Source organism: Bos javanicus, chromosome 5, assembly GCF_032452875.1.
Source record: "Bos javanicus breed banteng chromosome 5, ARS-OSU_banteng_1.0, whole genome shotgun sequence".
Taxonomy (NCBI): domain Eukaryota; kingdom Metazoa; phylum Chordata; class Mammalia; order Artiodactyla; family Bovidae; genus Bos; species Bos javanicus.
The window spans coordinates 12504719-12518294 of NC_083872.1; the positions used below are offsets into that span (position 1 = coordinate 12504719).

General features: G+C 38.1%; 1 protein-coding gene across 7 annotated transcripts in view; it reads left to right on the forward strand.

The window, feature by feature from the left end:
• The window catches only part of METTL25 (methyltransferase like 25), a 135495-nt gene that overhangs the window by 87501 nt on the left and 34418 nt on the right, over positions 1-13576 (forward strand). For 5 of the 7 annotated variants that reach the window (XM_061415649.1, XM_061415647.1, XM_061415648.1 and 2 more), the window contains one exon: positions 4540-4633. The exons of the other annotated variants lie outside the window; for them this stretch is intronic. In XM_061415649.1, the coding sequence (XP_061271633.1) occupies positions 4540-4633 (94 nt within the window). The remainder of the gene's footprint in view (positions 1-4539; positions 4634-13576) is intronic. 7 annotated transcript variants of the gene reach the window in all.

Below are 13576 nucleotides of genomic sequence, written 5' to 3' on the forward strand. Positions count from 1 at the left end.
GTAGAGCAAGGATTCAGACTCATTTCAGTCTTGAGTTCACGTGGAATCTGCCTACTTCTGTTTGCCTATAATGCAGAGGTAGACATTATTCATCTGGAATTTAACAATATCAAATGTGAATCTTACTGCAGTGCTGTGCAGTGCATGCTAAGCTGCTTCAGTCATGTCTGACCTTGTGACACTATGGACCATAGCCTGCCAGGCTCCTCTGTCCATGGGATTCTCCAGGCAAGAATTCTGGAGTGGGTTGCTCCAGGGGCTCTTCCTGACCCAGGGATTGAACTGGGGTCTCCTGTGGCTCCTGCATTGCCGGCAGATTGTTTATTGCTGAGCCACCGGGGAAGCCCTTTGAAGTGCTATGCCAGAGTTAATATTTAATAGTAGTTAATATCCTAGATGCTGAAGCCAGACTTCCTGAATTAAAACGTGAGCGGTTTACTTAACCTCTCCATTCATTAGTTTCACCATCTTTAAAATGAGGATAATAATGGGACCTACCACACGGAATAGTTGTAAGGATTAAATAAGTAGATGCAGCAAAGGGCTTAAGAGTCTCTGACATGGACTTCCCTGATGGTCCAGTGGTGAAGAATCCACCTGCCAGTGCAGGAAACATTGGTTCGACCTCTGGTCTCGTAAGATTCCACATGCGAGGCAACTAAGCCCAGTAAGAGAGAAGCTCCCACTTGGCGCAGCTGGGGAAAGCTTGTGCACGGTAGTGAAGACCCAGCACAGCAAAATAAATAAGCAAACAGTCTCTGGCACTTCACAGAAATGAAATAAACATTAGCTGTTATTATTTGTTTTGTTTACATTGCATTTTCCTTTTATATTTTTCTCAGGAGTTCTCTCTCTATATATATATAAATGTATATATTTTAAATTACATTACTTATTTGTATGTATAAGCCTGCCTTCCTATATTTTGTTTACCTGACTAGCAAATAGATCTATTTACTGTATTAACACATCTCATGTTGTAGTCTAACTAGATGTTTTTGTTTTTGTAAGCTGCAAGAGATATTTAATTATTTAATCCATGTAGTAGGATCCTGCTGGATGTGTGATACGACTAAAAGCACAGAGGAGATAGTCATGAGCAAAACAGGTGGAAACTCTGCTCTCCAGCTGCTCAGAGCTGTGAACTCAAATATATTTTTAAATGGCATGCCTCTATCAATAAGCATTTCTGAGTAGACACCCCCAAAATGAATAGTTAATTGTTTATAAGTGATTCATGTGTCTTTCTGCTAGTCTGTTGTATAGATTTTAAAATAAACTGGAAAAATGAAATTAAAACAATAAAGATTTAATAGAAATTACAGTTCTAATATTCTCTTTTCCCTGGGATATGTTCACCCCTCTTTGGAGTCCACTGACTCTTTAAAAGAGTAATCATGTGAAGGAAAAGTTCTGTATCAGGAGCCTGACTTCATCTGGAGGGCCAGAGAAGATTTTCCTAAGAAGGCAACATTTAAGATAGAATCTGAAAAGGATGAATTTGGGGTTCCCTAGGCAAGGGGTCGCAAAGAGTCGGACACGACTAAGCGACTGAACTGAACTGAGGCAAAAAAATAAAGGGCGAAGTGTAACACAATAGTGTTTATAGCCAGAAGCGTGGTGTGTTCAAGAAACTGGAAAGGCTCATTGTGCGTGGAGAGGCAGTGTCCTAAGAGTGGTGGAAAGGTTGTCAGCAAGGAACAAGTGGAACAAGGATTATTATACATTGTGGCTCAGCTGGTAAAGAAACGGCCTGCAATGCAGGAAACCTGGGTTCGATCCCTGGATTGGGAAAAATCCCCTGGAGAAGGGAAAGGCTATCCACTCCAGTATTCTTGCCTGGAGAATTCCATGGACTGTATAGTCCATGGGGTTGCAAAGAGTCAGACACAACTGAGTGACTTTTGCTTTCACTACAAGCATTTAGATCTTAATTCTAATGGTCATGGGAAACTCTGGACGAATTTAAAGAGAAGTAACATGATCAAATAATCACCTTCCTAGTTCTATTTGGTTGATATTTTTCTCCCTTACTGTGGTGGTGGTGACTTAGTCATGTCTGACTCTTGCAACCCCATGGACTGTAGCCCACCAGGATACAGAAATCCATGGGATTTCCCAGGCAAGAATACTGGAGTGAGTTGCCATTGCCTTCTCAAGGAGATTTTCCTAATCCAGGGATTGAACCCGGGTCTCCTGCATTGTAGGCAGATTCTGTACCTACTGAGCCACCAGAGAAGCCCCTTCCCTTACTGGTTACTGCTAAAAACAGGTCTGAAATAGTACAAATCAACAAGGGATTAAGGGGAAAGTCTTATGCAGCAAATTATTGCTTAAGACACTAAAAGTAATCTCATAATCATGTTGTGAGATTCTGTAACAGTAAAAGGGTAGTGTATTCCGAAAGAAGAAAGTAAGATGAGGGCAAATTAATATTGTAAATGTTTCTCTTATTTTGAAAGCAATCTGAAATATAAAACCCAGGAGACAAATCAATACCTACACTTGATGAGGACAAATTAAAATTTTAAGTGTTTCTCTTATTTTGAAAGCAATCTGGAACATAAAACCCAGGAAACAAATCAGTACCTACACTTACACTATAATACATTCTGTCTTCAGCTTACAATGGTTAGCATTGACCTGTGAGCATCTTACCCTTGCTCTTTATCATTTGAAATCAAAGAAGAGCCCAAACGATGCTTCCACTTATAATAAAAGCAACATTCATGACAGCAACAAAAACAGCTCACATCATGGCATAGTTCTGAGGATCTTACATGTATTCCCTAATTTAATACTCACAGTGACTCTACCAAATAGGTACTATTAATATCACATTTTTATAAACATAGAGGTGATAGAGTCAGACTAAGCCATATCTACGCACTATGCTCTGCTTTCTCTTTTAAGCTTCTCCATTAGGTAGTAATGGATCCTATAAGTAAGAACCAAAATCACTCTCTCATGGGAAAGAATTGTTTGCCTTTTTGAATTAAAAATAACTAAAGTTTAAAAACCTTTTTAAGATGAGAAGCAGGGAGTTAATATTGACTTATTTTTCTGGCTACACAGTTAATCAATTCAACATACTCTGATACATACTCATATCTATTATATGATGTCTGTTATATGTTAATATGTATAAGATCTGAGTATTACACAAAAAGTAACAAAAATTATAATTTCTGCTTCCTGGAACATGTACCTATTCAAATAACTAGTATATCAAAGCAGTTTTTGAGCAGGGAAGTGGTAAATGAATATACTCTTCTAAGAAAATAACATAATAGGAATGAAGGGACCAACATCAGCTTTATTTAGGAAGTCGGACATGACTGAGCGACTTCACTTTCCCTTTTCACTTTCATGCATTGGAGAAGAAAATGGCAACCCACTCCAGTGTTCTTGCCTGGAGAATCCCAGGGATGGCGGAGCCTGGTGGGCTGCTGTCTATGGGGTCACACAGAGTCGGACACTACTGAAGCGACTTAGCAGCAGCAGCAGCAGCAGCAACTGTAATAATTAGAGCCCAAGGTAATAATAAGTGTAATTGAAGTGGCCATCTAGAAATGGAGTTGAAGTTATATATTTGAGATATATTTCACTGAAAGAATTGATGGAGCTTCATGTCTAACTAGAACATAGTGATTAATATTTATACTGCCAAGAGTCAGTGACTCAGAAGTAAAGAATCTGTCTGCAATGCAGGAGAGACAGGTTCAATCCCTGGGTTGGGAAGATTCCCTGGAAGAGGAAATGGCAACCCACTTCAGTATTCTTGCCTGGAAAATCCCATGGACAGAGGAGCCTGGCAGATTATAATCCATAGGGTTACAAGGAGTTGGATGCGACTTAGCACACACATATGAGTAAATGAGCTTTTATTCATTGTTTTTGATACTTACAAGTGGTAAGTTTTGTCTTCTCTTGATTTTTACATCATACATAAGTTGCAACCAAAATTGTAAGATAAAATAGTTCAGCATTGCATTATTTGAATTTCCAACCATCTTGTATTCTGCTTTTAAACTATAATGAAAATCTGCAGGGCACAAATGAAATTAAGTCAGACCTAACTCAGCAGTATATGGTGCTTGCTCAATGGGCTGGCATTTCGGAAATTCTCTTTGCATGGCTGTTGGGTATCACCGCTATTCGCAGGTGTTGCCATGAACTATGCACTGTGATGTTGAGCCAGTAAAGTAAAAATGTGCTTTGTAGCACAATGGAACCTTTGGAAAGGCCTATAGTACCCTTTAAAAAAGAGGCTTCTTAACATATCTCTACTAGGTTTACAACTTTTTTCTCATAATATTATCTTCTACTGTTGTATGCTGGAGGAATTCTCAAAAGCAGATCCTGAATATTTTTTATAATATGTAAATTAAGTATTCACAAAAATATTGCTACATTTTTATCACATGTGGAGCTTGTGCAATATGTACAGAAGGTATTTAAAAATATTTCATGACTGAATTTAAGATCATCTATAATTTAAATTGGAAAAACTAAGAGTGATTTGATTTTGTTTTGCAGTGACCGGCATGTTGGTAAAATTTATTCCAAATCCTCCTCCTTTCCGGATTATGTCAGAAAGTCTCTAAAGAAGCTTGGGTTGGATGAGTCCAAGGTCAGTGTATTATTGCCCACTGTTTCATAAGAAACACAAGAACTTCTATGGGGTTATGGATTGAGATAACACAAAATTATTTGCCTCTACTTTCCTCTAATTTGTGGAAAACGTCTAAATTATATTGAAACCAAACCAGTTACCTTAATTCCAGCTCACCTTTCCTGTCCATATGGATAGTCTGCTGTTGTACACCTCTCAAGTAATTCCCCTTTTAGGTTTATTCAGGTAAAATCTGCCAGTTCTCAAATCAAAATAGACTTCAAAAGCAAGAAAACGAAACAAATGAGAATTGTAAGTAAAGCAGAAGATGATGATTTTAATTTTAGACTGCATGCCTTTAAAGGCTGTGCTGTGCTTAGTCACTCAGTCATGTCCAACTCTTTGTGACCCCATGGACAGTAGCCCGCCAGGCTTCTCTGTCCATGAGGATTTTCCAGGCAAGAATACTGGCGGGGGTTGCCATGTCCTCCTCCAGGGATCTTCCCAACCCAGGGATCATACCCATTTAAAGGCTGTATAACTCATTAAAATTAAAAATCTTAAACTCAAAAAGTCTTTGAATGAGAGAATCCTGGGAAGTTGTAACATCATAGGAGGCCCAAGGGAATAATTAAGAACGTATTGCTGAAGACAAAAAAGTAAGCTGATGGACTGGTGGTAATAAATAACACTGAGAAAAAAGTAACATGATTCAGATGAGTTATTAAATATTAAGTTGAACCTGGATCACTTTGGTATTTTGAATTGATTGTAAACTGAAATCAAGAATGAAATAGGTGGTTAAGGAATGAAATGGATTTCTTAAAAGAAAAAAAATTATACAGATATGGTTAAGTCATATCAAAGCTAAAGGATATTATTATTTTTTGTACCAATTATACATTTACTCTGCAGTTGTTTATTACTTAAAATGATTAGACTGGTACAGTCACTTTTGCCCTCTATAAAATAGCTGTTAAAAAGCATTTCAAATTTATAGGATTCAAGAAAAATTAAATGAATTAATATACATAAAACAGTGAATATAGTGTTTGTGCATAGCAAGTACTTAACTAAATAATACTAGTTTTTATTCTACTTTTTGTATATGCACTGCTTATAATAATGCAATTGATGTGACTTCTATAAATATTTTTATTGTCACCAAAATGAACATCCTTCTAGTTTCGCATAAATAAGAATAAACACTGTTATTTATTTCTGTTTTTTAAAATATATTTTTAACCAGACTAGTCTTTCTTTGTTAGTCTTAATTAGTGCATATATTTATTTCACTTCAATTCCACTTCTTACAGTAATATTAAAAATATAACCTTAAGCATAATTTTTACAAATATTATTTTACTTAAAAATGCTTTATCATTTGCCAGGAATCCAGATAGAATGTCACATATTTTTTCTGATGGCTTTCTCTTCCCAGGTTTGTCTTTAATAATAACCATAGTAAATGTCTCTTAGTATGCTTCTTATATTACTGATTAAAATATTATTAATAGATAATATTTACTAAGCTTCCCTTGTGGTTCAAACAGTAAAGAATCTGCCTGGGGTTTGATCCCCAGGTCGGGAAGATACCCTGGAGAAGGCAATGGCAACCCACTCCAGTATTCTTGCCTGGAGAATTCCATGGATAGAGGAGCCTAGCAGACTTGAGTCCATGGAGTCACAGAGTCAGACACGACTGAGCGACTAACACACACTTACTGAGGACTTACTATGTGTTAGTTATTATGCCATAAACATCAACATTATCTCATTTACTCTTCACTAAAACTCTTATGTCAGATACTTATAATACCCAATGTAATGATCTAGAAAGAGAGCCTCAGAGAAAGGCAAGTCATTTTCCCCTGGTTGAAGGGGCAGAGCTGGAACTTGCACACAGATTCAGCTTCCATCAGAACCTCCACTGTCAGCCATCTCTGTGCTAAGAAGTACAATTAAAAACAAAAGGAAAAGACTAATGTAGATAAGTATCACCATAAAAAGATCAGTCTTAAATGAATGTCTTACTTAGTTATTAAAAGGTAATAATAGGACTTGCTGATTTTTCTCTTAAAACTGTTTAAGCTCATTTACAGACAAATGTGTTGAATAAAATATGCGAGGAAAAGAAAAGGAATAAGAAGCCCAAGCTGGAAGGGAAAGAACTTATAGAATATAATAAGGTGTTTAAAAAGTAGTGGGGTGAGAGGAAACAAATAGATGAGTATGTGTTTTGAGGATTTTTTGTTTTAATTGTGATGGGAGACAAATTAAGAGAATTGTCTATCAGGCCAAAGTAGTTGGAAATAGGCTAACTTATTAAAACTGAACTTGTGATCTAATACAAAATCCTCTCATTTTTCTCTCATGTCATGAAGTATCAGTGCTAAAATGAAAGTCTTGACCACATGCATGATAAAAAGATATGAATAGTTTTATTTTTAAAATGACATTAATTTTCATGTGAGATTCTAATTGTAAAAAGTATCAAAATCACTTAAATTTAAAATGTTAGATATATCAAATTATTTAAAAGGTTGGTGGTGGACAGGGAGGCCTGCCGTGCTGCGATTCATGGGGTCGCAAAGAGTCGGACACGACTGAGCGACTGATCTGATCTGATTAACAAATTTTACATATAATTGAAAATGTGGTGATTGCTGTTGATGTGTCTCTGATCTCTCAAAGTGCATCTCTTCATAGTCAAAACTGCATAATTAGGTAAAGTACCTAGAAAATCTCCTAGCATGCTCTGATACTTTCTTAGTCACAAGAAACCATGTAAACCTGTGGAAAGACAAAGAATAGTCTCAGACAAAACATCATTCCAAAGGAGACTAGAACAGCATGTGCTGATATATAAGTGGCCCATACACAGCAGAAAATATTAACCCGTAAGTCCTGTAGTCAGTTGTGATACACAGCATTGAACGTTTTCTCTTAGAGCAGGACTTCTCAAACTCATCGCGTTTGGGTAATTCTTCATTGTGGAGAGCTAACTTGTGTGTTGTAGGATGTTTAACATCCTTGGCCTCTACCCACTAGGTGTCAGCAATAGCACCCTAATGGTAGCGATCAAAAATAAATTTTTTAAAAAATCTCCAGACATAGGCACAAATGTCTTGGGGGGGAAAATCACACTTGGTTGAGATCTGCTGTCTTCAAGCATTTGTCATTTTAACAATTCCGTTAGCATTCTCATTGTAAACCCCCTATTATCTTAAAATGCCACTTTATACAAAGAAACAGAGTGTGGAAGATGGGAAAAGCAGTGGTTCTGTTGTTATATTTTGAAGACTTTTTATCAAAATGATCTCCTCCTAGATCTTTAATTTTATATAGCCTTAACCGCTTAATGGTGATATTGTTTCAATCCTGCATAAGATATAGTTATGTTTAAGAAGAATATTTTGATTTCACAGTAAAGCCAAACCTACAATAAATGGTGTGGCGCATGAGCTGCTTTACATCAGCGAGAATACTGTTTATAATAGATGGACTTCTTAGAATGAAATTTTATAGTAAAATTCTTTGTAATTTAGTAAAGCACAATTACTTCTTTGTAAATTATTTTTATAGAACTTTACAAAAGTCTAAAATAACAAAATCCTAGTGATTAACTTTACCTTGATCTTCAAAAAAGTTTGGTATTTTCAAATTTTGTCTTCTGTCCCAAACTTCAGTATCTCTCCACATTTTAGAAAACCTCCAAAACTGTCTTTAAGGTTTCCTATTATCTTCATGGTCCACAGCACTTGTTTTTTCTTTTTCTGTATTACTTTTCTCTTTCTCCTTCCACATACATGTAGTGCACGCACACAAGTGCATGAGAGTACACACTGCTGCTGCTGCTGCTAAGTCGCTTCAGTCGTGTCCGACTCTGTGCGACCCCACAGACAGCAGCCCACCATGCCCCGAAGTCCCTGGGGTTCTCTAGGCAAGAACACTGGAGTGGGTTGCCATTTCCTCCTCCAATGCATGAAAGTGAAAAGTGAAAGTGAAGTCGCTCAGTCGTGTTCGACTCTTCCCGACCCCATGGACTGCAGCCCACCAGGCTCCTCCGTCCATGGGATTTTCCAGGCAAGAGTACTGGAGTGGGTTGCCATTGCCTTCTCCGGAGAGTACACACACACATCCATAAATTTTTAAAGCATCTAATTTTAAAAGCAACGAAACTACTGTTGTTTCCTAGAGAAAGAGTGAGCTGGATCATTTGTCCATAAGAAAAGAAAATAAAAGGAACTTATGTTCTAGAGCTTTTGTGTGTGGGGTTATGTACAAATAGAAAAGCCAAAGTCAAAGTCACTCAGTCGTGTCCAACTTTTTGCAGCCCCGTGGACTGTAGCCTGCCACGCTCCTCTGTCTGTGGAATTCTCCAGGCAAGAATACTGAAGTGGTTGCCATTTCCTTCTTCAGGGGATCTTCCCAACCTGGGGATCAAACCCAGGTTTCCTGCATTGCAGGCAGACTCTTTACTGTCTGAGCCACCAAGGAAGCCCATATACATATAATGAATATTCAAATAATGTTACTCCCAGATATTGAGAATGAAATAGACAATAAAAGTGGTGATTTAATGGGGTCTTGAACGGACTAAGTTGAAAATCATTAAACATTTGTAACCTTAGTGGAAGTTGGCAGAGGATAATTCAGAAAATTATCCTTAAATATTTCTCCAGAACAGGCCAGCAATAGCAAAACTTTTGAGACCACAATCATTTAGTTATTCATCAGCAAATATTTACTTTGAAGAATCTCCAATGTGCCAAGAACCATGGAAACTCTGAAGCTACAAAGATAATTAAGACATGACCCATGAGAAAAGAAAACAAGTAATTATAGCATGAACTTACAGTAATAGATACATATATAAAGTATGTATGCCTGGAGTGACTCACTCTGCCTGTGAAGGTATTACGGAGGACGTTGATTGCCTTAGCTTGGTCTTGAAGGACGTGTAAGAATGCATTAAGCAAACAAGATGAGCAGGTAGTGAGCAAGGAACTCATTTCAGATGTGTATGGTGGGGAGCATAGCTTGTGCAAAATCACAGAGATGTAAGAAACATGATTCTGGACTCAGCACAGTTGAAGCATAAAGCAAGTGGAGGAGGCAGTGGTGAGACATGAGGCCAAAGGACCAGGGTGGAGAGACCAAATCAACTTAGCTTCAGACATTAGATCAGAGATGAATCAGTAGTCATTGTAATAACTAAGTGGTTTAAATACAAGTGGGAAGACAACCACAAATGCAAGAAGCTCATAAACTTTCCTGTAGTGATATTCAGTGGTCCCCTGATATCCTTGGGGAATTGGTTCCAGAACCCCCCACAGAGAACAAAATACCAAGGGTGCTCAAGTCCCTTATATACAATGGTGGAGTACGGGCAGCCCTCTGTATCTGTGGGTTGTACATCTGTGGATACTGAGGACTGACTGCTTATAAATGATCTACAGTAAGTGAGGTCCTCTGACCCTAAAGAAACACTAAATCCCTGATACAATTTAAATATATAGGTAGCCTGTCATCTTTGGTGATGACATGTGCATTGTTCCCATAAATACTTCCTGCTGCTTTTTGCAACCATTATAGTAACACAGGGCTTCTCTGGTGGCTCAGACAGTAAAGAATCTGCCTACAATGCAGGAGGCCTGGGTTCTGTCCCTGGGTCTGGAAGATCCCCTGGAGAACGGAACGACTACCCACTCTAGTATTCTTTTCTGGAGAATTCCATGAACAGAAGAGCCTGGCAGGCTACAGTCCATGGGGTCAAAAAGAGTCAGACACAACTGAGCGACTAAGCAAGCACACATAATAACACAGGGATACCTCAGATTGTGGATTCTGTTCCAAAGCACTGCAAAAAAGTGAGTATTTCAATAAACCAAGTCACGTGAAGTTTTTGGTTTCCAAGTGCATATAGAAGTTGTGTTTACACCATACTATAGTCTGTTATGTGTGCAATAGCATTGTGTTTAAAAAGCAATGTACATGCCTTACTCAAAAATATTTTATTGCTGAAAACTACTAACCATCATCTGAGCCTTCAGCCAGTCATAATCTTTCTCCTGGTGGAGTCTTGCCTCAGAATTGATGGCTGCTGACTGATGGCAGTGGTGGTTGCTGAAGTTGGGGTGGCTGTGGCAGCTTCTTAAAATAAGACAACAGTAAAGTTGGCTGTCTCTTCCTTTCACGAATGATTTTTCTAAGGATGCAGTGCTTTTTGATAGCCTTTTACCCACAGAACAGCTTTCAAAATTGGAGTCAAATGTCTCAAACTTTGCTTTATCAACTAAATTTGTGTAATGTTATAAATCCTTTGTTGTCATTTCAACAATCATCACAGCATCTTCACCAGGGGTAAATCCCATCTCAAGAAAGCACTTCCTTGCTCATGCATAAGAAACAACTCATCTGTAAAAGCTTTATCATGAGGGTACAGCAATTCAGTCACATCTTTAGGCTCCACTTCTAATTCTTGTTCTCTTGCTATTTCTACCATATCTGCAGTTACTTCCTCCACTCAAGTTTGAATGCCTCAAAACCATCTATGAGAGTTGGAATCATCTTCCTCCAGGCTCCTGTTAATGTTGTTATTTTGACATGCTTCCATGAATCATGAATGTTCTTACATCTAGAATAGTGAATACTTTCCAGAATGTTTTCAATTTACTTTGCCCAGATCCATCAGATGAATCACTATTTATGGCAGCTATACCCTTACAAAATGTATTTCTTAAATAATAAGACTTGAAAGTCAAAATTACTGCTTGATCTATGGGCTGCAGTATGGATGTTGTGTTAGCAGCCATGAAAATAGCATTTTAGTCTTGTTGTGCATCTCCATGAGAGCTCTTGAGTGACCAGGTGCTTTGTCAGTGAGTAGTACTATTTTGCAAAGAATCTTTTTTTTTTTTTTTTCTGAGCAGTAGATCTCAACAATAGTCTTAAAATATTCAGTGAACAATGCTGTAAACAGATGTGCTAACATCCAGACTCTATTGTTCCATTTACAAAGCACAAGCAGAGTAGATTTAGCATAACTCTTGAGGACCCTAGGATTTTGGAGATGGTAAATGAGGTTGGCTTCAAAGTCCCCAGCTATATTAGCCCCTATATGACAAGAGATTTCAGCCTGTCCTTTGAAGCTTTAAAGCCAGACATTGAATTCTCCTCTTTAGCTACGAAATTGCTAGATGGCATCTTCTTCTAGTAGAAGGATATTTCATTTACACTGAAAATCTGTTGTTTGGTGTAATTATCTTAGCTAGATCTTCTGGATAACTTACTATAGCTTCTGCATCAGTACTTGTTGCTTCATCTTGCTCTTTCATGTTGTAGAGATGGCTTCTTTCCTTAAACCTCATGAATCTGCCTCTGCTAGCTTCAGACTTTTCTTCTGCAGCTTCCTCATCTCTCTCAACCTTCATAGAAGTGAAGAAAGTTATGGCCTTTCTCTAGATTAGACTTTGGCTTAAGGGAATGTTGTGGTTGGTTTCATCTTCTATCCAGACCACTACAGCTTTCTCAGTCAGCAGTAAGACTTTCATTTTCATATCATTCATGTGTTCCATGGAGTAGCACTTTTAACTGAAGTTTTCCTTTGCGTTCTCAACATGGTACCACCTCCACCCACCTTGAGTTCTAGCCAAGGGTGTATCAGCAGCCTCAGTCCTACCATCTACTGATGAAATGAAGGTCAGTTGCTAACCTGTCTTCTGATCAGGTAGTGCGTGGGGAGGATCTCTGAACAATTGTGTATCTCTTATCCATTCATCAGGTCCGTTCCCCATGGAGTTGAAATATGGTCCACCTTTGCTTGTCTGGGCCCCCATATATAGATCTATGAAAAGACAATTTAAATAAATAATGTAGGAAAAGAGACAAATCAGCCAAGGCAAGGGGAGAAGTGGGCAACAGAGGATGAGATGGTTGGACGGCATCACCAACTCAATGGACATGAGTTTGAGCAAACTCTGGGAGATGGTGAAGGACAGGGAAGCCTGGCATGCTGCAGGTCATGGGGTCACAGAGTTGGACATGACGTAGCAACTGAATAACAACGTCAGCCAAGTACTCAAGATCCATATCAACAGCGATAGATCATACTGATAGTAAATACCCTGGATATGATATGAGGAATATGATACTTTACATCTGTAGTCTTCCTCTCAAAATCTATAGAGCCAGTCTAATTATGAGGAAAACTGTTCCCAGTGATGGAATATCATACAAAATGTTTGACTAGGGCTTCTGAGTAATGTCAAGGTCATCAAAAACTAGGCAAGTCTGTCAAAACCAACAGGACTATTGGAGTTTAAAATGCCAAAAAAAAAAAAAAAGAAATTGTAAGAAAAGTAAGGGAAAAAACCTAAAAACCCTCGATGTGACCTCTCCTTTGCTGTCTCCCACCTGGTTTCTCTTTAGGACTGGGTATCTCCCTAAACCTAAGCCACAGACCACTGAGCTAGGGCCCCATTACACAGCTTAGCTAATATTAATCCCTTTCTCTGGAGTCTCGGAGATGGGCAGCAAGGAGCAATGGAATTCATGACCAAAGCCCCCAGCTGGCATTCAATGTGCACTTCAACTTGTAAGTTTCCATGGATGTTCTTGCCTACACCAAGCACCTCCTCAATTATGATGCCTTCTTTATCTCTAGGATGTTTGCCCTGTCTTGGCTCTTACTGGGTTTAACTATGGTAATGTCATCAGTAAAATGAGACCATGCATATATGTATGTTACAGATTCATCCTAGAACTAAATAGTGTCTTCATAAAATTTCCATAGATTCTCTGATCTAATCTTAGGAGACTGATAGTTGAGCATTTTATTGGAAAAGTTGATTAAAACATGAAATCATACCTTAAACACTGAATTTTTCACTTAGAAACATTAATATAAGTGTATCCACCAAGCATTTGGTATAAGAATAAGGCCATTTATTTTGTTTT